The sequence below is a fragment of the Bubalus kerabau genome, chromosome 5 (genome assembly GCF_029407905.1).
Source record: "Bubalus kerabau isolate K-KA32 ecotype Philippines breed swamp buffalo chromosome 5, PCC_UOA_SB_1v2, whole genome shotgun sequence".
In the NCBI taxonomy this organism is placed as follows: domain Eukaryota; kingdom Metazoa; phylum Chordata; class Mammalia; order Artiodactyla; family Bovidae; genus Bubalus; species Bubalus kerabau.
The window spans coordinates 8140992-8164375 of record NC_073628.1 but is presented as its reverse complement, the minus strand read 5'-3'; the positions used below and the strand labels follow the sequence as shown (position 1 = coordinate 8164375).

Below are 23384 nucleotides of genomic sequence, written 5' to 3'. Positions count from 1 at the left end.
CTGCTCCATTCCCCAGGGACGGGGAAGGTGGCCGGAGGTGGCTACAAGGGGCAGCCTATGACCTTGATGGGTTCTCAGCCCTTCCTGCTGGCCCCACCTCCCTTCTGCTCTGCTCTGCTGGTCTCCCCCCTTAGGCAAGCTGCTAGCATGAAATCAGGTCCTGGCCACAAATGTTCTGCCTCAGGCACTCCATGCCCATCATGGTCCCAAAGGAAAGGCTGGAAAGAGGGGAATGGCCCTCTGACATCACCCAGAGCCTTTCCCAGCTCCCTGCTATGATTATAGGGTCACCGACCTTCCTGGGAGGAGGATTATTAAAGGGAGAATAAGATCGAGGGCAGATTTTTTTTAACTTGTAAGCAGGTTAGATGGGCTCTGGGGAGTCATGAAATCCCTTGACATTGTATGCAAACCACTTCAGTGGGTTTTTTTCCTCCAGTGAGAGTCCACTGCTGTCACCAAACTCTCAAAAGGCTCATGATCCAAAGATGAGTAAGGCCAATTAGTTTAGGAAGACAGTCCTGGCCTGCCCTTAGGACTGCAAAGGGTGGGAATAGGGCATGAGGAGAGGAGGACAGCCAAAGGGGGGTGTGCAGCCGCACAGTGAATCCTGATGACTGGACTCAATGGTGCTGGAACATACACTTCAGGTCAGAAATCCTGAGTTCTTATTTGGTTCTTTACCATCTTCCAGAACAATCCTCATTTCACCTCCCTGACTCTCATCTGTAAAAGGGGTTTAACAACTTCCATGACTCCTGCTTCTCCCAGGCTTACTGTGAGGATCAAATGAGATCAACGAAGTGAAAGCACTGAACTCTTCCACTACTTGTTACATTGCCCCAGGCCCTCTCAGGCCTCAATTTCCCCCATATGTTAACCGGGAATAATCTCTGCCTGCTGCATGCAATCTAGGCATTTGTCAATTTTAAATGATATTCAAAAAGTGAGAGCTACTTAGAAGAAGCAAAGTCTCCAGTGTCAGGTGTGGTCAACACTCCCTCCAGCCTGACCACACCTAACCCAAACCTCTCCACTGGTTGGCCTTTTTGACCTAGATCCACTCTCTCCCCAAGGAGAAATGCTCAAATAACAAAGAGAGTCCATACAAAGGAGTTAGTAAAAATAAATGCAAAACCAACCAGAGCCCGGCTGAGGGAATGCCTAGGAAATCAGAGCAGGTTGAACGCTGTCTCTTTGGGTGCCAGGTTCTCTGACTCCATTCCTGGTTCAAAGAGCTGATCCTTGGGACAGGTGTCTGAGGGTTTATGAGGTGACTCAGGCCACCAAGAGGCACCAGCTCTGGTTGTCAAGCAGGAACGCTCACACTAGGAGGCGTGGGCTTCAGAGACTTAGAATTTCACAGGGACTTTCCCTGCCAGGACTGAAATCAGACAAGGCTGTTTGCCTTTTAACCAATTTAACCAAGACATCCCATCTTTCCTCCTCCTCCTCAGGCCCAGTTCCTGGGGCATTCTGGGGTTTCATGTAGTTATTTTAGGACTGAATCCCAAGAAAGGATGGTAATAGGCTCTCCAGTGGGGCCAGAGATGCTATATTCCCCACGGTTTGCTATGGGAAGGGAATCGCTTCTGTACAAAATATCCCTGCCCTGGAAACATGGACATAATCAGTCAACATTTTATAAAGCTTAATAAAATTATAATTTCCTTTACAGAGTACAGACGCTTTCACTTCCGCTACCCTTGTTGACCCTCACACTGACTCCCTGAAAGGCAAGCGAGGAATGTCAGCCGTTTGGCAGATGAGAAACAGCTTTAGCCCCAGTTCACAGTCTTTAACTGAACTGAGACTGGACGGAAGGGCAAGTCTTCTGGGCCCTAACTCTCAGATAGCATACTCTGCTGCTAAGTGGCTTCAGTCATGTCCGACTCTGTGCAACCCCACAGACGGCAGCCCACCAGGCTCCCCGGTCCCCGGGATTCTCCAGGCAAGAACACTGGAGTGGGTTGCCATTTCCTTCTCCAAGGGGTTTCCTTTATCTTGCCTCCCTTCTGTCCTCAAAGTCACAGGTTGGCTGTCCAGCGAAGCTCTGTAAAGAAAGAGTTCCAGGGACTTCCCTGGCGGTCTAGTGGTTAAGACTCCACGCTTCCACTACAGGGAGCACAGGTTTGATTCCTGGTCAGGGAACTAAGTAAGATCTTGAATGCTGCACACAGTGCAGCCAAAAAATTAATTAATAATAAAGAAAGAATTTCAAATGCCCCGTTCAGGTACTCAGTGGCCTGGTCTAAGAGGTAAGCAGTGACAAACTTCTAGAAGCAGCAGCTGAAGAAAAGAGCCTGTGGAAGAGCAGTCCTGGGACCACCACACAGCTCCATGTGAACACCAGGATGACAGAATGGCCAAATAAGGCCTCGGATTGGGGAGGGCTGGGATGGCCATGGCCTGGGCACTGTCTCGGACACAGAACAAAGGACAGGACCACCACAGGTCTATGGGTGCAAGGAAGCACAGAGCTGCCAGAGTATCAGGACAGGCCAGACGTGTTCTCAGGGCTACATCCTCCTGGGAAGACGCAGAACCTCTCAGACAGGGAGCCCCAGCTCCCAAGCTGCCTCCTCTCCAGCCAGGCAGCTCCGTGGGCCTGGGAGGTTGGGCAGGCCAGGCAGCTGCCCCAAGCAGCATGGGCCCCGTGGGAGCAGACACGTCCATCTGCAGGGTCCCTAGCCTGGCGCTCAATCACTCTGCATTATTAATAGACGATGACTAACCGCCTGCTGCCGCAGAGCCAGGACCAGGCGGGCAGGAGGGAATCCCAGGGGAGGGCACACAGCAGGGCCTGCAGGCACACACTCACGGGCGAGGCGAGGAGCAAAGGGCCAGCCTCAGCTCCTTCCCTGCTCCCACCAGTCCCAGCCCCACAACCCGCCTCCTAAGAGCCCTCACAGGCTCAAAAACACACAGTCACGCAGCCCCCAGCTCATACCAGCGTTTACACTTGTAGAATCACCAGCAGAGTCTCAAACACACAGTACGGTCTCCCACCAACACCCCCTAAATGTCACACCAACATTTACACACAGTCGCACCCACACACCAACACACACCAGCTGCGTTTACACAGACACCCACACTGACGCTCACCAGGCCTGGGCCCAACCCAAACAGAGGAGCTCAGCAACAAGTACCCCGACTTCACCCCGCTGGGCCTCCTCCTCTCACCCCCTCAACAGGGAAGGGAACAAACCCCGGTCAGAGGCCATGCGGGACAGGCAGCGGGGGAGCAGAGAGGGGACAGGAGATGGAGGGGAAGAAAGACAGTGTGAGACACAGTGTTAGTCAGAGCAGCAGAGCGGTGGGGAAACTGGACACTGTCCCTGGTGGGGGGAAAAGACCATTCATGCCATGCAAGATGTGGGGGAGCCAGAACCAAGACCCCTCGAGGCTGGGAAGTGAGGCAGGAGATGCTGTCCCTTCTCGGGCAACCAGCCTGGGGCAGCCCCTAAATTAGGGTGAATGGTGATGTGAAGGAGCTCTGCATCCCCTAAGGCCCCCTCCCCACCTGTGACCTGCGGAGCCTATGGCCCCCAGAGGCCTCACCCCCAGCCCCCTCCCCCAGCTCGAGGGGCCTGTCCAGGAGCTGACAGTGAGCAGAGCGTAGCATGTCATGGGATGGTGTTTTCCATGGATTTTCAGGAGACCAAGAAAGAAACTAAATCAGAGAAAAGAAACAAGGGGTGGGGCAGGGGAGAAAAGGAACAAAAGAAAGCAAGAGAAATAAGCAGCCTGGCATCGGGGCTGGTCTAACCAGAGCCGATGAACATGGGGTCTGCCCCAGGTCTCTCTGGCCAGGAATCTGAATTCAGAAATTAGGGGAGGAGGTTAGAGCAGGGACAGGCCAAATTCCTTGATTTCCATTTGTCTTTTGGATTTGCGTTTGGACCAAAAAAGGCAAGAAAAGGGAAAGAGGAAAACTCAAAGAGAGAGAAGCAAAATCTAGAGATTGTCCAGGACGCAGAAAACAATTGGAAGAGCAAAACAACCAAAAACAAATGGGGAAAGGAAACAAAAGAGGGAGAATCGAACAGTTAAAAAAACCCACGGCAAACCAAACGGTAAGACAATTAGAGTGATATCTACCAGATAATGCAGTTTGTTTACCATAGCGTGTCCAATGCCTGCGTGCTTCACCGGAGATATGGGGGAGGGGCAGGGGTAAAAAAAAAAAAACAAGAACAACAAAGACAACAACAAAAGAAGAGAACGAAAGAAAAGAAAAAGAAAATGACCAACTGTGAAACTCAAGGAAGGAGGAAAAATATATATCCATATATATTTGGTTGTCTGTTCAGACCCTCCCACCTTAAGTTCAGCTGAAGTGTTTTGTTTAAAGAAAATTAAATTATAATGGGAGGGAGAAATAAAACACACACAGAAATTAAATCCCTTCTCCCGATCCCCACCCACCCCACCCCTGGAGTCCTCGCCCCTCCATCCCCTCCCAGAAGAGCTGTAGAGAAGGGGAACAGTTAAAGACCTTGGTTAGTAGAGAAGGAAACAACAAAAGAACTAGACCAGGAAAGCAAAGACTTAAAGATGGCGACATTCCGCAGATGAGACAGAAAGGTTAGTTCGGTTTTTCACTCATACCTTGCCCCACCTGTCCCTGCCCATCCCTTGGTCCCCCCGGGGTTATAAGCGTGTTAGTAACACACACAGAGTTGGCAATGGGGTTTTCCAACAGAGGGTGAGAGAGGGAAGGCAGGGGGTTAAGAAGCAGACCCAATTATGCAGTATTAGTAAGTCCTATGGGCTGAAATGTTAAGGAGTTGAGGGGAAGGCAGGAAGGGGAATAGGGGTGTGAGAAAGGCATGGGCTATTGACTCAGGTAATGAACGCAGGGGTTTGTTGGCTAACTGGTCGACCAGATGGCTTTCCAGAGAACTGGCTAAAGAGCAAGTTGGTGCTGGCCAACTGGCTGACCAGTGACCATGTCGAGTTAATGGGTTAACTGGTTGGTGATGGGCCAGTTGGCTGTCAGACTGGGAGAATGGTCAAGGCCCCCAGAGAATCCCAGGACTGGCTTGAATGAGAGGCAATTTCACTTGGAGCAAAAGGGAAGGGGTTCCCAAGGAGTATAGGAGGGAATATGGATGTCTGCTTTTCCTGGGGATGGAAGATAGCAAATAGACCCAGGGAGTCATGGACCAGGGAAAGGCAGCTCTTTATATTTTTTCCTGTTTCTCTTCCTTCAGAAAGGAAGAGAGAGCAAGTCACCACCAGAACAGGGAAGAAGAAACTCTGCCCTCCATGGGCTGGCAGAAGGCTCACTCTCACATCATACCTCATCCCAAACCCTCCTCCCCTCACCCACTCTCCCACCCGGAGCTCCTAAATTAATCCTAATTTGACTTTGCAGAGCCCACACTGCCCCCAAATTTCCCTTCGTTCTTCAATCATCCCACCCTATTTTCTTATGCCCCTTTGGGCAGCTGTTTCTCCCAGAATGAAGTACTCCCCCCCGCCTCCACCATCACTCGTGCAAGTCTGTGCAATCAGTCAGGCTTTCCCAGCAGCCCACCCTCCTTCCCCACACCCACAGACCCCCAAGCCTCCACTCCCCACAGCCAGCACCAGAAATCCACTCCCCCACGTACCACAACATAAGAAGGAACACAAAGACCCACCTTCCTCTAAAATCCCTCACTCCTGTCTAAACTAGAAGCCAATTTCTTTTATCCCAGACTCTAGAAGCCAGAAGCCCCACCCTCATGCAGCTCTATATTCATTTCCTCTCCTCATGGTCAAAGACGGCAGCAAGAACCACCTTCAAAATTTCCCTTTGAGGAGATGTCAGCGGGGCTGAGGCAGCTTCACCCTGTGTGACAGAGATGCTGGGACACTACTGCTTGATGTCCATCAAATACTAAACTGCAAGCCCAACAGTGTGACTGTGAGAAGGAAAGGTCTTCTGGGGACAGACCCATTAGTTAGAGAGCTGTTATAACCAGTGGGCACAGGACTAATTCAGTAAGACAATTAATAAGGGCCTTGTATAATTAAAAATAACAGAATTCAATATTTAGCAGCTAGGAGTTCTGACTGACCAATATTAATTATTAGTGATGCAGAAGCAGTTTACCTAGCAGGAAGACAAGAGTCTAATTGCAGGTGCAGAGACTGGACCCCAGGATAACACATGGTACAAAGACTGGTCCTATCGGCCAGTAGGACTGTTGGGAAATGAACAGGCCAACTACTCAGGGCAAGGAAACACTAGCTGCATGACAGCTACACCCATGGCACCAAAACAGGTGCAAGTTTGCTGACACCACTGCACCAGTCAAACAAGACAGGGGAAAGAGGCGCTGCAGGTGAAAGGCCAACTTCCACTCTTTTGAAGTTAGAACTGGCTGTAGAAACTAAAATAAGGAAAAACCCATTTTCAACTTTCATGGACAACTTCATCTTTAACAAACAGAAGAGTGAATTAAGAAACAAGACTGAGAGGGAAGAGCTGTGCATTCAAAGCCTGGGCCTCCCACGGATGTGTCAAGAGATCCTTGCTTTCTCTGACAAACAGAGACATTGCGGTGGATGAGACAGGACTCCTCTAGATCTAGAGAGTGCAGATCCAGAATGCGGCAGTCATGCCCGAGCGGGCAACTGAGGCCAGACACTAGAGTGGAGGCTCCCCCAGCACCCAGCTTGCGCCCATGAGGCAGCAGCCCACACCTTCCCAGATGCTGGGGTCTGGAGAGCTGGGGCTTCAGACTAGCAGCTGGGCAAGGAAGGCTTTGCCCCAGCCACAGAAGCAGCTGGAGGGTCCCTGGAGGGCAGGAACACATGGAGGACCATGCGTGATGAGGGAGGAGGACATCAATCACAGAGGGAAGAGGTCAGTGACTACAGCAAGTGTAACTTACCACGACCAAGGGCCTTTGGACAAAACCTTGCCCCATCTCTACCTTGAAGTCTCGACGTAGCTCCAGCCCCTCAAGAAAGTCAAGAAGGGGTTTATACACACAAATCACAATCTGGACGAAGGCAGTCTCTATGGAGCAAGAAAAACTCAGGACAAAAGAAAGAGGACTTGGATAAGATGGCCCCACTTTTTCAAGAGACAGCAGAACATTTAGATGGTTCAAGACATGGGGACATCCGAGAATGGCAGGACCACAAGGCAAACGACAGACCCTTTAGCACCGCACACCAAGGACGACAGCCAGGCCCTCCCGGAGGCAGAGGAATGGAGTCAGACAGATTCTCACCCTCCCACTCCCACAGGATAGCCTTGGGCCAGCTCTTCAACTTGCTTTTCCCTCATTGGTGAATGGAAGTATCTCCCACTTCATAGGATTGTTAGAAAAGTTAGGTGAGATACAAAAGAGAAACGAGACCCTTGAACTTGCAGGCCCATGAACGAGAGATATGAGGCTGCGATCTGATCAGTGCTGTAAGAAAGGGACAGGTCCTGATGAAACTCCAAAGAGAGGGCGGGAGCGTAAAGGAAGGAGTTTTTCCCAGAAGACAACAGTAGTTCCAGGCTCATATGAAATAATTAGATCTGCTAATCTGTCCAAAACCTCACCAACTGGCTTCAAGGCAGAACCCAAAGGAACCAGCAAAACCACTAGAAAAACAAACAAAAACACTCAGTTTCTGGTATTAAGCCCTCAAGGGGAACTTCCCTGGTGGTCCAGTGGTTAAGAATCTGCCTTCCAGTACAGGGACACAGGTTGCATCACTGGTCGGGCAACTGGGATTCTACATGCCCAGGAGCAACTAAGCCCACACGGCAACTACTGGGACCACACGCCACAACTAGAGAGTCCGTGCGCCTCAACTAAGACACAACGCAGACAAAGAAAAGCACTCAAGGAGCTCACCACCTAGAAACAGAGACGAGATGAACACAAATTAACCACACAGGTAGAGTGTGGTGACAGGGCCAGAATACAGCAAAAAGGGAGACTGGCTGGGCAGGGGCGGGGATGGCGGCGGGGTGGCTCAAGAAAAGCCTTACAAAGGTGGTGAGATGGGCTGGAAAACCCCACAACTAACAGTAAAGGCAGCAGCGAGCCCACGATGCGCACTTGGTGCCAAGCCCGGGGCATCATCTCAGTCACTCCTCAAAGGCCCCTCTCACCTCACACTGGTTGCGTAACTTGCCTCAAGTCACTCGGTGACTTGAACCCAGTCAGTCCAACTCAAACCCCAGCTCTAGGGTTTCACCTGGTGGAAAGGAGGGTGAATGGTGGTGTCCTCAGGGAGCACTATGGAAACCAAGCGGGCAGCTCAGGAAGCCGGTGTAGACGGGGCATGCCCAGCAGCACAGTTAGGCCCTGAGGCAGGGTGTGTGACAGACAGGCTGAGAGACCCGGAGGCCAAGCCATAAGGCGGGGGAGGAAGTCCCAGTGCCTGCTGGACCCCATCCTTGGAGGACTCCCTCCTTGGGGTCCAGGGGGCCTCCATATGAGGCGCAGCCTAATAGGAGCTGGGTGGGAGAAAGCTCCACATGATACGTCAAGGGCCAGCTTGTCTCCAGAGCTGGTGCTGGTTAGCTGGTCAGAGATGAAATGGATTGGCACTTGGCATGTGTGGTGGGGAAGGCACACTGGTGTCTGAGGAGAATGTGCCCAAGATTAAAAATAGGCCTCAGGGACTTCCCTGGTGGTCCAGTGGATAACACGCCATGCTCCCAATGCAAGGGGCCCAGGTTTGACCCTTGGTTGGGGAACTAGATCCCACATGCTGCAGCTAAGCCCGAGCACCACGCGCTCTAGAACTTGCTCTACACAGCTATAGAAGCTGGCAAAGACCCAGAATAACCAAAAAAAAAGAGAGGCCTCAGGGAATCCTCAGATTGAATCATTCTTGCCAAGATCACCCAGGAGACACCACTGGGCAGAGTCCTCAAGCATGGATTCAGGGGGAAAGCACAGCAAAAGCAGGTGTGGTCTCAGCCAGGCTCCCTCTGGCCCTGACTGCACTGTTCCAAGAGGTTCTGGATGATTCCAGTGGTCACTATCTGGTTCAGGGGAGGTGGGGAGAAATTCTGCCTCCTTCCAGTCTTAGGAGCTGGCCTCCTGACCAACACCCAAAGCTGATGAACCAAGAGGAGGAAGGGAGACCCCCTCCGTGTAAGTTCTGGGCCAGGCTGTCCCCAGGTGGCAGTCCCCCCGTTGTTCTAATCACTTGGGGAAAACTACATGAACCCCAGTGCCCTCCCAGAGGCTGGGGCAGATGTCACTTCTCACATCACCCCTGTCCTTGCTCCTGGCCACTCCTGACCCTACGTTACCCCTCAAATCACAAAAGGATCTTTCCAATCCCAAAACGCCACGAGGCCCTTGTCTGCACCATTTCTTCTCCTCAGCACTACCAACACTTGGGGCCAGATCGTTCTTTGCTGTGGGGCTGTCCTGTGCACTGGGAGATGTTTAGCAGTATCTTGGCCTCCACCCAGTAAATGCCAGTAGCACCCTCCCCAAGTTGTGATACCCAAAATGCTTCCAGACATTTCCAGAACCTCCTGGGGGCACCCCCTCCCTCAGTTGAGAACCAGGCACTCAAAAGGCCTGGGGAGGATGGACTTGGCAATGAATCCAGAGCACAGCCATCCCCCTGATGGTCACAATGACCCAAAAAGGGCTGCAGCTCACACTTAAGGATGTGAACTTGAGTCAAATACATCTCTCCAGAAACCCTTTCTAAAAAGACCTCTCAATCAAAGTCTTGAAGCAGATACCCCCGGAGCCCCGAAGGCTTGTGTTTGGGTCAGTATGACCTGACTCCGCTCTGAGCCATCTGGTAGAGCCAGCCAGGGGAAGTGGTCTGCATCCGTCACCAGCTCAGACCCAGAACTCTGTGAGCGCCGGAGGAGGCTACTGTGAGTCACCATCCAACCTGGTGCCACGGAGGCCAGGCCTCACCACCTATAGGTGGCTTTCCCACCTTCCCTGGTCACAACCTTGCCCACTTGTCTGTGTCTCTCGAGTTCCTAGAACATTTATGATTCTTGCCACTTAGCTTGCGCTTGTGTGGATTGGCTCTGATCACTTTTAGCAGACTCATCCTGTCTCCTCAAGAGCCAAAGGGCCGGGAGGGTGGGCCCATGTCTTTTTCCCCTCAGTACCCTGTATAGGACTTCCCAGGTGGTGCAGTGCTAAAGAATCTGCCTGCCAGTGCAGGAGACACAGGATACTGGGGTTCAATCCCTGGGTCAGGAAGATCTCCTGGAGAAGGAAATGGCAACCCACTCCAGTATTCTTGCCTGGAAAATCCCATGGATAGAAGAGTCGGGCGGGCTACAGTCCATGGGACCACAAAAGAGTCAGACATGACTGCACGACTGAGCACACATCCTGTATAGATGGACAATGTATTGGCCAGAGGACACATGGGTAAGGACTCTGGGCTTGCAGTGTGTTGCCAAAGGCAGCACAGGTGACAACACTTGTCCTGGGGAGGGAACAGCAGCAAGAAGGCAACTCTGCCCAGCCCTGCAGTAAACAGGGTGATGCCACAGGACAGCCCTCCAGCCGGCTCAGGGGACAATGCGGCTCTTCGGAGCTTGGGGAGCACTGAGAACAGGTGCCTGGGTGGGAGCCCGACTACTGCAGGGAGCAGCGGCTTGGAAAGAGCAGGTGGATTAGTCACGGTGTCCCGACAGCAAGAGGAAGTCACCACTGAGGGGGATGCCCCATTAGATCGTGACTCAGTGGGTTGAAGAGGAGCAGGTAAGAACAGTGTGAGGTCTGACAGCCCCTGCCCCCCAGGAGCCTTCAGTGGGAGGAAGGAGAGGAGAAGAAGGAAGTTGCCAGTGATGGTGAAGAGGAGAGACAACAGAAGTTCATTCACCAAGAAGTTCAGCCAGAACCAGGAAATAAGAGAAGGTACCGAGTGAGAGAAGAGCTCCAAACCAGCCCAGACGGTGCCTCCCAGGCCTCAGGGGTTCCACGGTCCTGGCTGCACTTAGCCTGCTGGAGTGGAGCTGGGAAAGCATCCCTGCCACCAGCCACAAGAGAAAGCGGTGGACCCAGAGAAAGGGACCAGCAGAAGCCTGGCACCTGGGCCCCAGGCACCAAGCGAGCAGGGCAAGGAGTCCGGAGGCGGAGGCGGGAGCCATCAAGAATGCACAGCAGCCTTATCTGCTTTCAAAAAAGGCTCTGGTTTGGACCGCGCTTGAGGCAGGAACTTCTCAGGGCTGGACACAAGCTGTGTGGGCTGCTGTCGAGCAGAAGCCTGGCCAGAGAGAGTGCTTCGCCTGCCGCAGCCTCCCTGCACCTTGTGAGAGGCAAGAGCTACTGAGGACAGAGTCGATGCTCAGAAGCATCGGCACTCCTCCAGGGTGGGGGGCGTCTGGAGACGCTGAGAAGAGCCCTGTCCTGACTGCAGGGGCCGCCGCAAGAGTCTCCTGAGCTCCTGCAAGGGCAGGCCTGGAAGCCACGGCAAGACAGTCAAGAACCCCTGGGAGAGCTTGCGCCCCTTTGGAGGAACAGGATGGGACAGGAGAGAACTGGGGTGCTACCAGAGGAGAGGGAGGACCAAGCACCTCTCCAGCCGGTTCCCTGCTCACACCTGCTGCCCCGACCCTGCTGAGCCCAGCCCCAAAGGCCCTGCCTGAGGGCAGGCCACATCCCACCCCATGTGTCCTAGACTTTCTGCCCTAACTGGACACCTGCCCCTCCAGGGTCTGGCCAGCATCTCCCCATCCCAGAGCACCCCCAGGGCCCATCATTCAGGTTCTGTCTCATCCCTCCATGTCCTGAATCGCCCTGCTGCCAGTTCACCTGATTTTTCAGCCCCAGCCCTTGAAACTTCAGCACCAAGTCACCAGCATCAATCCTAGCCCGGCCCTTCCTCTTCCCCCGGTGTCTGGCCCTGGACAGCTCCGCAGCCTCCTCCCTAGTGTGGATCCTGGTCCTTGCAGCCTGTCCACTGCGGCCACACTCCTGGCCCCTGCCAGCCCACCCAAAGCCTAAACATCCTTCAGAACCACACCCTGCCACCCGGCCTGATGCCTGGCCCCACATCCCAGTGGCCTTGCTCCCCACTCCCATTCTGCCCCAGACGCCGCTGGCCCCTGGCCTTCTTCCTGCTCCCCCTACCTGGCGCAGGTTTCGAGTGACCCGGACATCGTGCCAGGCGTTGTCGTTGAACTTGCCGTTGACGGGTTCCACCAGGGCTTCAAAGGCTCCCGAGCCCAGGTTGATGACGAGCCAGACCGCCCCGGATTTGAGGGACAGATTGACGTAGTCAGCCGACTTGCCCGTGTGCAGCATCAGCCCATTGCGCTGCAGGGTGCGGAAGGCCAGCGTAATCTCGTCCGTGCTGCTCTGGATTGGGTTGTGTGACAGGTCGTAGCAGAAGAACTCATTGCCCTTGAAGGTCGCCACAAACTCTTCCTTGCCTGGATGCCGCCGTGGGGAAACGGAAGAGGGCTGAGCGGCGTGGGCACTCCAGACCTCCCTCTTCCCCTCCAGCCGGGGCACCGGGAGCCTCTCGATCCCAATTGCAAGCTGTAGGCTCTCTCCCCTCCCTCCACTGGCCCCCTCCTCTCCAGACCCCGCCATCTTTGCTGTCAGAAGCAGCTTCCTCCACGCCTATCTCCAAGGCAGGAGGCTGCTAAGTGGCTCTCACACTGACAGCTGACAATTAAGCTGCCACAGGGCCAGGCGAAGCAGACAGAAGCAGGCAGCCTCACCGTCTCCTCCCCCACCAGCCCTCCCCCAGCCACTCCCCTTAACAGAAAGATGCAGAAGAGAAACAAGAGGCTGCACCTGAAGTCTTCCTAGAGTGTCCCCCTATGGCGGGGCACCAAGGGTCTCCTGAGTGCAGCCCACTTCCCCCTCCTGCCTCTTGTCCGGTGATGGCCATTCTCACTGCCTGGGAACAGTCTCAAGCCTGACCACCTGGGATGGGACTAGCAGGCCTGCTTCATAGTACTGAGCAAATGGAGAGAATGGGGTGGGGGGGCAGGGGGAAGACACATGGGAGGGTGATGTGGGTGACAGATGTCCCAGGGAGCAGGGGGTGGGGCTTACACAGGAGGCCACCGTGATGGCTGTCACCATCCCCCCCAACTTCCTAGTCCAACCTGAGAGGACAGTACTGACAGGTCCTAGATTGAGCGCCTCCGAGGGTGGCCAGAGGGCAGGTGTAGGACCCGTGTGCCAGGAGATGACTGGAGGCAAGATACACGGGCAGGCCTGGCTCTCGTGTGTGTGTGTGTGTGTGTGTGTGTGTGTGTACACCCAGCACAGGGCTCCTTTCACTGGCACTCTTTAAACAGAAGTGAAAACAATTGGAAGGGCCTTAGGGGCATTTAGCTTTCTACAAATGGATGACAACGGCTTAGTGGTGGGAAGGTGGTGTCCTAACCCTACACCTTCACAAGCCAGAGCCCACATCCATCGAGGGAAGAAAACGGGCCATGGAGTCAAGGGAGCACAGAGGACCTGGACTCTGACAGCGACTCGTTTCTCCTCCCAGCTGGGCCCACCCATCTCTCAGGTGAGGATGGGAGTGAGCAAGACAGCCGGCGGAGGGCCTCCGTGGAGGGCGGGGTTCCTCAGCACAGGTCCCCAGGCCCAGGAAGAAGCAGGGCATTCGGCCTTCAGAAGGCACCTGCCCGCAGTATGCCAGGCCCCATCATCAGCACGGCATGTGGAAGCCGGGGCTCTCTGGGTGCGCCTCCTGCAGATGTCCCTCCCCTGCACAACAGCCCTGCTCTCCCTCCGGGCAGGCTGCCCGCAGACTCAGTCCTCACTGCCTCCGGATGCCAAGGCACCAGCTGCTGCCCCAGAGCCTGGCACGGCACTCGCTGCAGCTGGCGAGGCCCGGTTTCCTGAGGCTGTGGAGCAGCAATGGCTGGTGGGGCACAGGCCACATCGGGACAGCTGGAAGCCCCACTCTGCCCACCTGAGGGCTCCAGCAGAGAGGGCCAGAAAACAAAGAGGAGGAGACAAGGAGAGACAAGGAGGGGAAAGTAGGGAAGAATGGTGATGTGGAGGCAGGCCACGTGGAGAAGGAGAAAGATGGACCATAGGGGACAGAAGGGGTCTGGAGACAGCGCAGAGTTGGGAGCGAGCAAGAGGTGACAGGGAAGCAATCTGGATAAAGACAAACACTAACTGGGAAGGGACAGGTAAGGGTGATGGAAGAGGGCCAGCCAGGAAAGGGGGACAGAGACCTCTAGGGAAAGGACGCCAAGGCCTTGCTGTTCCCATAGCAACAAGGCCTGCTGCCCAGGCACTGGCAGAGCCGGGGGGCTCAAGGACCAGAAAAGGGAACGTTTGACCTTGAGTTTGCTCCACGTCCTAGTCTCTCCCGAAAGCCCAGCCTCCCCTCCCACTCCCTCACCTTCACTGCAGTCAAAGAAAATATTAAAAGGAGAGTTAAACAGAAAGAAAGGAAAGAATAAGGCAACCACGTGGAAAAGTGATTGGAACAGAACAAAAGAGCCGGGTGAAAAGGAGAGAGGCGGGCCTAGAGCTGGACCCTGGCTGCCAAGGCAAAGTGGAGAAACGAGGCCATTCCTCGACTCCTCCGGGCTCCGCTTAGGTCTCCTGGGAGAGGAGCCAGAGTAAACGTGTCCTCCATTGCCCGCCCCGGCCAGAGACCCAGCAGGCCAGGGACGGGAAGAGGCTTTGAGCAGCCAGAGGGAACCTGGAAGAACTGGAGGAGAGCGACGGAGAAGAGATGAGTAAATGTGAGCCAGAAAACCCAAGAACGGTGGGAAGGACAGACAGAGACCGCCCTGGGGTGGGGAGGAAGCAGCAGGACCTCCTCGGATTGGCAGGGATGCCGGGGGGAGGGGAGAGGCGCGGTCTGTCAGGTAAGCATGTGGGGGTCGCCAGGCCCGCTGAACTCCCAAGAGCAAGAAGCCGCTCTCAAAGGAACGGGACCTGAAACAGCAGGGGGCGCTCGCTCCCATCCCGCCGTGTGGACGCCCCTGAACTACAACTCCCAGCATCACTTGAATATTACCGCTCCTAACCGTCCCTGGCACAGGCAAGGGGTCACTGCTGACATTCGTTTGTCTCCCAGGGTCGGGGAAGTGGAGCCCCACCAGTGTCCCCAGTCAAGCTGGATGTAGCTGGAGACCAGTTGTTATGGTCCTGGATCTCTAAAGGCCCTGAGGGGCAGAGCAGCCGCCTCCTTTTCAGGCCCTGCTCAAAGCCCTCCTCTGGGAAGGTCTCCAGCCCCCTCAGCCCCTCCCTGCTCTCAAGCACTACAGCTGTCTGTTCTGCTCATTTGGCACTTACTGCCTAGTAACATCTTGTACTGCTCCCTTGAGAGAAAGTATGATGTGAAAAAGAAGACCTGGGCACTAATCTGGCTCTTGCACCAGCTTTGTGACCTTGGCCAAGAGGCAGCATCTGTAAGGCCCAGCTTCCTCCTCAGGACAAAGATCGTCTGCCTACCTCCCAGGTTGCTGTGGGCATCTAGAAAGAGACTGGATGGGGTGAGGCTTCCGAAACTGTAAACCATTCCACAAATAAATGACTCGTGTTACTGGGATGTAACGTTCTGTGTGTGTGTGTGCGCTGCCTCTCCCTCTCCATCAATGAATAAACTAACTCCTCTGCACGCAGTCTGCACCTTGCCTGTACTTCGCATGTACCAACACTGTACTGTAGTTATTTGTTAGAACGTCAATGAGCCCCTTGAGAACACAGCCCATTCACCCATTTAAAATAAATCTGCTGAGCACACGCCTACATATGTGCCAGGAGCCGTGGAAAGCACTGGGGGTATACGAACGAAAATACCCAATCACTGTCCTCAGGGAGCTCGGTTGAGAGGGGGAGGCAAGCAGGTAAAGTGACAGTTACGATGCCGTGTGGCGAGTGATATAATGAATGTGCAGACAAAGGGAACACCGTGCAGAGTCTGGGGTTTGCCGAAGGAACTTGGGGGAGACTTCCAGTGCGGGTGGCCTAGCTGCTTTTTCGAGAGTCAGCTAAAAGAGATACCAAACGGCTGGGGAAGAGGGCAGAGATGGCAGAAATCCAGGCCAACAGAACAGCACGTTCTAAAGAACAAGACTTGACAGCCCTAGGGCTTGGCACCCACTGGAGCTCCTTGAGGGGTTGCTTCTCTGCCCTGCAAACTTCTTAGGAAAAGATTCTCTTAAGAGATAGCCTTAGTGCAGGAAAAATAAGGAGCTTGAAACCTACAGCCCTGAGACAGGATAAAGGGCCCCAGGCTGGCCTCAGGGGCGTTGGTGAGGTCAGTCTCATCTGTGAAGCAGGGCCGCAGGCCCGTCCACGGCGGGCGTGAAGGCTCACTGAAGTGGCGCCTGTGTCACGCATATTCAAAATGCCAGTGTCTTCACCAGGACCCCCTGGGCTGGCACCGAGCGTGCTGTCAGAACGCGACGGTTAGACGGGGTGTCGAACCTGCTGCCCAGCCACTCTCCCAGGGAAACAGGTACTCTCAAGGCATCCCTGTTCTTTGGCCTAAACAACTGCCACAAGAAGACCTCTGTGTTCTAGAAATAGGTCATCAGGACAACAGGGCTTTGGGAAAGAGACGGAGTTCTGTGGCCCTTCACACCAGGGCAGGTACTATGGGTGCGGGGTTGACCTCAGAGCCCGTAGAAGGCGCGAGGCCTCTGTTGACTCTGCTGCCCTCCAGGAAGTGAAGTTGGCCTGCGGGAGTGGTAAGGGCTGGGCTCTCTGGGGACCGTGGGGTCACTGACCTTTTGACGGCTGGTGCACATCGCCGGCTCCTCCTCTCCCGGCCCCCCCCTCGGAGAACAGTAAGGACCCTACTGGAGAAGCAGAATTGGGGAGTCAGGCACAGGGGGCTAGCCAGGCAGTCCCACCCCAGCCTTGAGGTGATAGAGGGCCCTTTCCAGGGCAGAGCACCTGCCTGCAGGTACGGTGGGGGTTGGGGTGTGCTCTGGATACTCATTTGCTTCAGGGCCTCTGGGGAAGGAGCTGGTTGACAAACCAAGAACACCAGCCCCACAAACCCCATCAGACTCACAGCCACGGATTCCACCCCTCGCCCAGGGCTGGGGAGATTGGGATGGAGGAGCAGAGGCCTCATTGCTGGTTGAGGAGCCCCTTCTGCCCAACAGCCTGCCAACGGGACAGCCCTCTGGTCCTGGGGGCCCTGAACGTCCACAGCCACTCTCGACCCCGACCTTCTGGGCCAGGTTCCTGCTCTTCCACTCGTGCAATAGCTTGACACAGCACCCCCTCTTCCAAAACCGCCTCCGTTCCCACACCAAACCCCTCTTCTGTTCTCTGCCCATATTCAAGGCAAGCCTGGTTCTCCCTCTACACCTGTTCATTTATTAGTGTGTGCTAGTAAATGAAGGTTGCCCTAGTCCACTTCTTGGCCAGTTAGCCTGAGGGGCTTCCCAGGGGCGGGGCTGCGCTCCATTTGCTCCTAGTCCTTGCATGGTGCCCTCAGCAGGGCTGTGCACACCAGCAGGTCCTTCCAGACCGAGCTCACAGTGGGAACAGGAAGGCCTTTCTCAGGGAGGACATCTCGCTCCCCGCTGCCCAGTCCCCTGACCCTGGGCCTCCTCTCCAAAGTCCCCACAGTCTCCACATCTGGGCCCCAGGCTGCCTTGAGCTCTCCGCCCACCCTGACCAGTGTCTCCCAGCACCACAGCTACCACCAGCCCCTAGGAGATGGTTCTCGAGGGGAACTCAAGGATGGAGTTTAAAAGTCCCTGTCTGGGCCCTGATTCCAACCCCAGTCCCCAGAACTAAAGCTACAATAACGCCTGAGCTGTGGCCTTTCGGGGGTGGGGTGGGGGTGGGGGCTTTAGGGATCCTTCAGGCCTTAATCTATGACAATGGTAAGCCATAGTGGGCATCTCCAGAACCAGGCACTGAGAGGCAAGAAGGATGTGAATCGACCAGCCAGACCCTGACTACCCACTCGGGACTTCCTCCTTTCACACATTTCTTGTCATAATTTCACATCCCTGCACGAATTCCAGGTCTCTACCGCCCCAGGCCTAAATCCATCACATTCTAGATCTCAGTCTCTCCCCACAGCCCAGCCTTCATCCTGTAGGCCTCTCCTGCCTACGGGCTAAGACCCTCACCCCATCTCTCTGGAAGGTGAGCCCCGACAGAGGACCACCTGGGTAGGGGAGCAGTGCCTGAGGGTCTGGGAGGGAGTCAGTGACAGGAAGGTCAGAGCTGGGGGATCGTGGTCAGGACTCCTGGGCTCTGTCTCCAGGTTTGCTGAACACCAGGGCTTTTAAAGACGGTAAGGACTTGGTCGAAGGGAGGCTAAAAATAGCTGAGCAGTCCCAAAGGTACCACCAATTAAAGGCTGTGTAATCACTAGCAAGTCATCTCTGGGCTTAAATGCCCTCATCTGTCAAACAGGGTCAGGAGACATCCTCAAGTCACCCGGGAGGGTGTATGGGCCGGGTGGGGCGGCAGGGGGGAGCTGTGGAAAGGGGGCATCCCACAGCAGCAGGGTGAGGGGAATGAGGCTGCCTAAAATCCTCTTCCTCCAGCCCATGCTTTTCTCTTTGTATTTGGGTTCACAGAAGAGAAAGAATGATCAAAATGAGTGGAAGGAAATAAAACACCACCATGAGAAAGAAAAAAAAAAAGCAAGATACACTATCAGGAAAACGCAAAAAAGGTGACTGGAGACAACGGCAGGAGTTCAAACATCTCTTGATGTCAGAAACCAAGGTGGGATGAGAGCGGATGGAGTGAGTCAGGGGTTAGGGGAGGGGAAAGCACACACGGGGAAAAGCCCCCCACCCCCTGCCCCAGCACCCAGTAAAATAAAGATATGGCAGAGGAAGGGGGTAGGAAGGCAGGAAGGAGGCGGGGCAGGTGGAGGAGGGGGAAGGGGGTGGGGAGGGGGCGGGGCCAGAAAATCCAGGCGCAGGTTGGGGGCCATCCAATCCAAACCAAACCAGAACTTCAAACCATACCTTCGCTGTTTAACGTCAGGTGAGCCGGACCTTGGAAAGGGGAAGGAGAGAAAGAAAGAAAGGAGAAAAAAAAGGAAGAAAAAAAGAAAGAAAAGGGGAAAGAAACAAAGAAAACACGAGTCATCAAAATCAGCCAGAGAGAGGGGAGAAAAAAGCTTTTGCTGCCACAATTTAAAAACCCTTTTAACTTGTGACAGACATCGGGGGAAAGCCCCCAGCCCAGAGCTGAGGGGAGGGGTCCCGATGCCGAAACAGAAGGTGGAGGGCACAAGAAGGGGAGAGAGAGAGAGAAAAGGGGGCGGCGGAAAGGGGGACGGGGTACAGGCAGAACCAGAGGGAGGAGGGGGCAGGGAGTTACTGCACGGGGAGAGGAGAGTTTGGTTTCTTTTTTTTTCTTCTTGCCGGAAAAAAAAAAAGGAAAAGGAGGAGAAGCATGAGGCTGGGAGGGCTGCTTTTTCCTTTTTCTTTTTTTCTTTTTTTTTTTTCTTCCGGGAGGCGGAGAGAAAAAAAAACAGTCAACGAGAAAAACGATTCAGATGAAGGAGAAAATAAAACACGACACAAAAATCAAAGCCACCTGGAGAGAGAGAGAGTGTCCTGTTAGCATGGGATTGAGCTGGCAAGCGGGATCTCCACCCTCCACCCATCCCACGAGCCTGGCAGAGATGGAAGTACTGGGGAGTGAGGAGACTGGGCCTGGATGGCCTCTCCCACCAAAGGGGGTTGTGGAAAAGACTCTCTCCAGGCCCCATCGCCCAAGCTGCGCCCCCCACAGCCTTGGAATGGGTAGCAGGCACCTTGCACACCTGGGTTCTGTGAGACAACTGGGGCTCAGGAGGACAAAGAGCAGCAGCAGGTAGGAGGAAGCAGAATCTAGGGGCATGCTGGATCAAGAAGGGGGTTTTGGGACTTCTCTGGTGGTCCAGTGGCTAAAACGCCACACTTCTGCTGCAGGGGGCCCCCCAGTAGTCGGGAAACTAAAATCCCACATGCCCTGGGGCATGGCCAAAAAATTAAATAAATAAAGAATGGGGGGTCTGGGACCTTCCATGCGGAGGCCCGGTAGGCTAGGCCAGCACCCTCAGATAGCAAAGACAAAAGAGGACAGCCAGGACCCCCAGGAGGGAGCTCCCTAAGAGGCCAATACACCTCACTCAAACTATTTTATGAAAAAAAACAAAACCTATTCTACGGATCCTCTTTCTCCGGCCAGGTCCCCTCCCAGGTGCCCCAAGAGCTGAATTTTGGAAATGGGAAACACCAGCCCTACATCCAAGACTGAGAGCAAGATTGGTTGGGATTTTTTTCAGAGTCGCCTTGGTCCCTTGAGAGAGCCTTGTCAGCTCTGATTTGGGGGCCCCCTCGGCCTCGGGGGGAGAGACTCTGGCCCACTTGACCAGTACCCCAGTCCCTGAAAGGCACCAAAGAAAACTCCCCTCCAGAGAGGCTAGCAGCACCAGGCCCCACAGCTGAGCTGAGACCCCGAGGCTCCCCCAGGCAACCAGTCAGCCCCACCAACCTCCGCCCTCACCTCCCCACCCCTGCACCCGTGGGGTCTGACCAAGAGAGTGGGGAAGGAAGGGCCTTGCAGTACCGCACCGCCCTTGGAAACCACCCCAGGGGCTGTGATCATGAGATGTGGGCCCTGCAGGCAGAAAGGCAGGACCAGGACAGAAGATAGGGGAAGCGCCCTAGCTGTCCCTGGGGCAAGGCTGAGGGTCAGGATGCCTGGGTTCCAGAAAGAAAGACAGCAAAAAGGCCAGAAGGGCATGGTGGAGGGCCAAGGGCCTGGGCCCAGCGGAGATGGGCGAATGGTTCCTGCTGCCCCCTTCTAGTCTTAGGCGCCATGGGCCTCTCCCAACCTCTGGGTCCTAGGCCAGCTGGGGGAGGGGAGCATGGCCACTGAGGGCTGCCTCCAGACAGAAGAGCTCTTGGGGAGACACAGGTTTCATCCACAAAACTGGAGGGAACCCAAGTATTTGGACCGAGTCTCATTCCTTGCTCCGAATGCCCCCACCAACTGTTTCCCCCAAAACTACCATCTTCTTCCAAACCCCCTACTTGCAGGACCCAGACCCGGGGCCCTAGCCCCTCATCCAGGTCTTCCAGGCCCAAGAGCCGAGTGCCCTGTGAACCCCGCTTCTGTCCCCACAGGCCCACCCTACTGCTGGGGGCAGCGGCTTCTCCGCCTCGCCTCGCAGACCCTTGCACTGCCCAGACCTTTGCACTGCCCGGCTCCCCGCCAGCCTCATTAGCATGCGGCACTTTCCTCTGTCACCACGGCAACCAGCTGCTCGGTTCCCTCAGGCGTGACAGCACCAGCCATCTTGGGGAAGGGGAAGCCGGTTCCCTGCCCCGTCTACCTGTCTACCCGCAGCTCAGGCCAGCCTGGCCCGAGGGTGCCCTCCCTAAAGCCTGCCTCCCTACCCGGCCTGAATTTTCTGCTCTCCCCAGGCCCTGGCCCTCCCCCTTATACCTCTCCCTGCTTCCACCTGTGGCATCAGCCCCTCTGCCTGCCCCTGAAGAAGAGCCGGCAGTGACCGACAGCATTACTAAGGGTCCTTCCCTAGGGCACTTTGTCTGGCTGCTTCTGGGTCTCCTCTCCCTGCTACAAAAGGCTAGAGGGAAAGGAGCCAGGGATACCAGGATCCCCAAAAAGAGATACTTGACAAGAGCCTGGGGAACAGGATGGCTAGGTTCCTGGGAGAAAGCTAGGCCTGAGCCACAGTATCCAAGGACCGGAAAAGGGGGCAAAGGCACGGAGGACTCAGAAATCTGAAGGGGGACCCGCAGAGTCCAGAGTGTAGCTCCACTGAGGAGTCCCCCAGTCCACCCCCATGAAGCCACCACCTGCCAGACCTACTGCCCCACTCTCAGCCGCACCCCCTCACTCTCCTACCAGAACCCCAGGGAGGACCAGCGTCGAAAGAAGAAAGAGGGCTACAGGGGGCAAGACTGGAAGACACACAAGCAGCCACGTCACAGAGACACACAGATGCATCACATCCCTGTGTGTATATACACACATACACACACACACACACCCCTGCCCAACCACTGACATGCAAGGCCTCATCCAGACCAGCAGGCCACCATGGTGTCCCCAAGAGACGGCTCAGTGGGCTCAGTCCCCACTGTCCCCGCAACCCAGCTTCTCTCTTGGCCCTCTAGTCTACTTGTTTGGAGAACTGTTCCCTGTTTTCTCCCCTTCAGCTCCAGGCCACTGCTCCTCCCCTACCAGCCCTCTGGCTTCTTCTCTGGCCTGGCTGTTCCCCTGCGCTTCTCCCCTTTCTGCCCCTCCCTGCGCTGCCTCCTTCCTCTTCCCGCCTCTACTTGCCCCCCTCCTTCCTCTGGTCTGTCTGCCCCCTCCCCGCAGGCTCTCTCCTCCACCCTTTCCCCCTCTTCCTCTTGCATCTCTCCCTTTGTTCCGGAGGAGACATGACATCAAGAGCAAGTAAAAGTCACATCAGCACTAAATCTTATCTCCGGCCCTCAGAAGGCTGCGTCCACGCAGACGCGCACACTCTCTCTCTCTTACACACACACGGAGGTAAACACTGACACACGGAGAGACAGGCCCAGACAGGACAGATGCAGACACAGATGCAGACGCTCTACAGAGGCTCCAGAGACATGGGCCACAGAAGACAGGACGCTGGAGGGGCGCACAGCTCCGCACACACTCAGACGTGTACACAAGTGCACGTGTACAGACGTGCACACAGATATAACAGAGCTGCATGAACACGTGTGTGCACAGGTTCACATACACACACGCATGCGCACATGGGTGCCTGCCTACAGGGATCAGGGGACCTGAGGACACTCAAGGAGAAGGGACATCGGGGAGAGAGACAAGCCAAACGTGGACACCACAAGGGAAGGTGGATTCCAGCCCCACACTCAGCCAAGCCCCCCTTGCCTTTCTGCCCCAGACTCCTGCATCCAGGACAAGGTGGGCTGCCCACATGCTTCCCAGTCCCGCTGCTCCAGGAAGAAAGTATGAGACAGGTTTGGTGACCGGGATCCTCTTTCCCTCCCAGCCCCCTGCCTGCCCTCCTGTGGGGGCCGCGTGAGCTCCACTGCAGCCCTGCCTTCAAGCCTGGACCATCCAACCCAGTCTTTTCTCCCTGATCTGGTCCACCTCAAAGAAGGAAAAGAAACACGGAAAAGCACAGTGAGAGGAGAAGGTTCAGGGAATGACAGGAACCCAGAGGGACCCCGGGGCAGGACAGAAACAAAGAAGTCCAGGAACAGAGCCCTGGAGAAAAAGAGAGGCAGAGACAAAAACCAGAGAGAGGCAAGGCAAATGAAGCAGAAGACAGGGCAAGAATGGACAGAGAGACCCTGAAGCGAGGCATGCTCGGCGCCCTTGCCTGGGCCTGGGCTGAAGGAAGAAGCAGACCACCCTACCTACTCATGCCAGCCCAGGGGACAGGGGACTGCAAGTGTGTCAAAGAGGAGAAACAGCCACCCAGCGCACACA

The 23384-nt window shown here is 55.2% G+C and overlaps 1 protein-coding gene across 7 annotated transcripts in view; it reads right to left on the bottom strand.

Annotated features, from left to right (window-relative positions):
• Positions 1-23384, bottom strand: part of NRXN2 (neurexin 2) — a 99511-nt gene that overhangs the window by 62435 nt on the left and 13692 nt on the right. For 2 of the 7 annotated variants that reach the window (XM_055580911.1, XM_055580913.1), the window contains exons 3-6: positions 18899-18928; positions 16676-16747; positions 12078-12379; positions 4105-4149 (exon numbers count right to left, since the gene is read on the bottom strand). In XM_055580911.1, the coding sequence (XP_055436886.1) occupies positions 4105-4149; positions 12078-12379; positions 16676-16747; positions 18899-18928 (449 nt within the window). The remainder of the gene's footprint in view (positions 1-4104; positions 4150-12077; positions 12380-16675; positions 16748-18898; positions 18929-23384) is intronic. The other 5 variants (XM_055580914.1, XM_055580918.1, XM_055580916.1 and 2 more) reach the window with 4 other exon arrangements.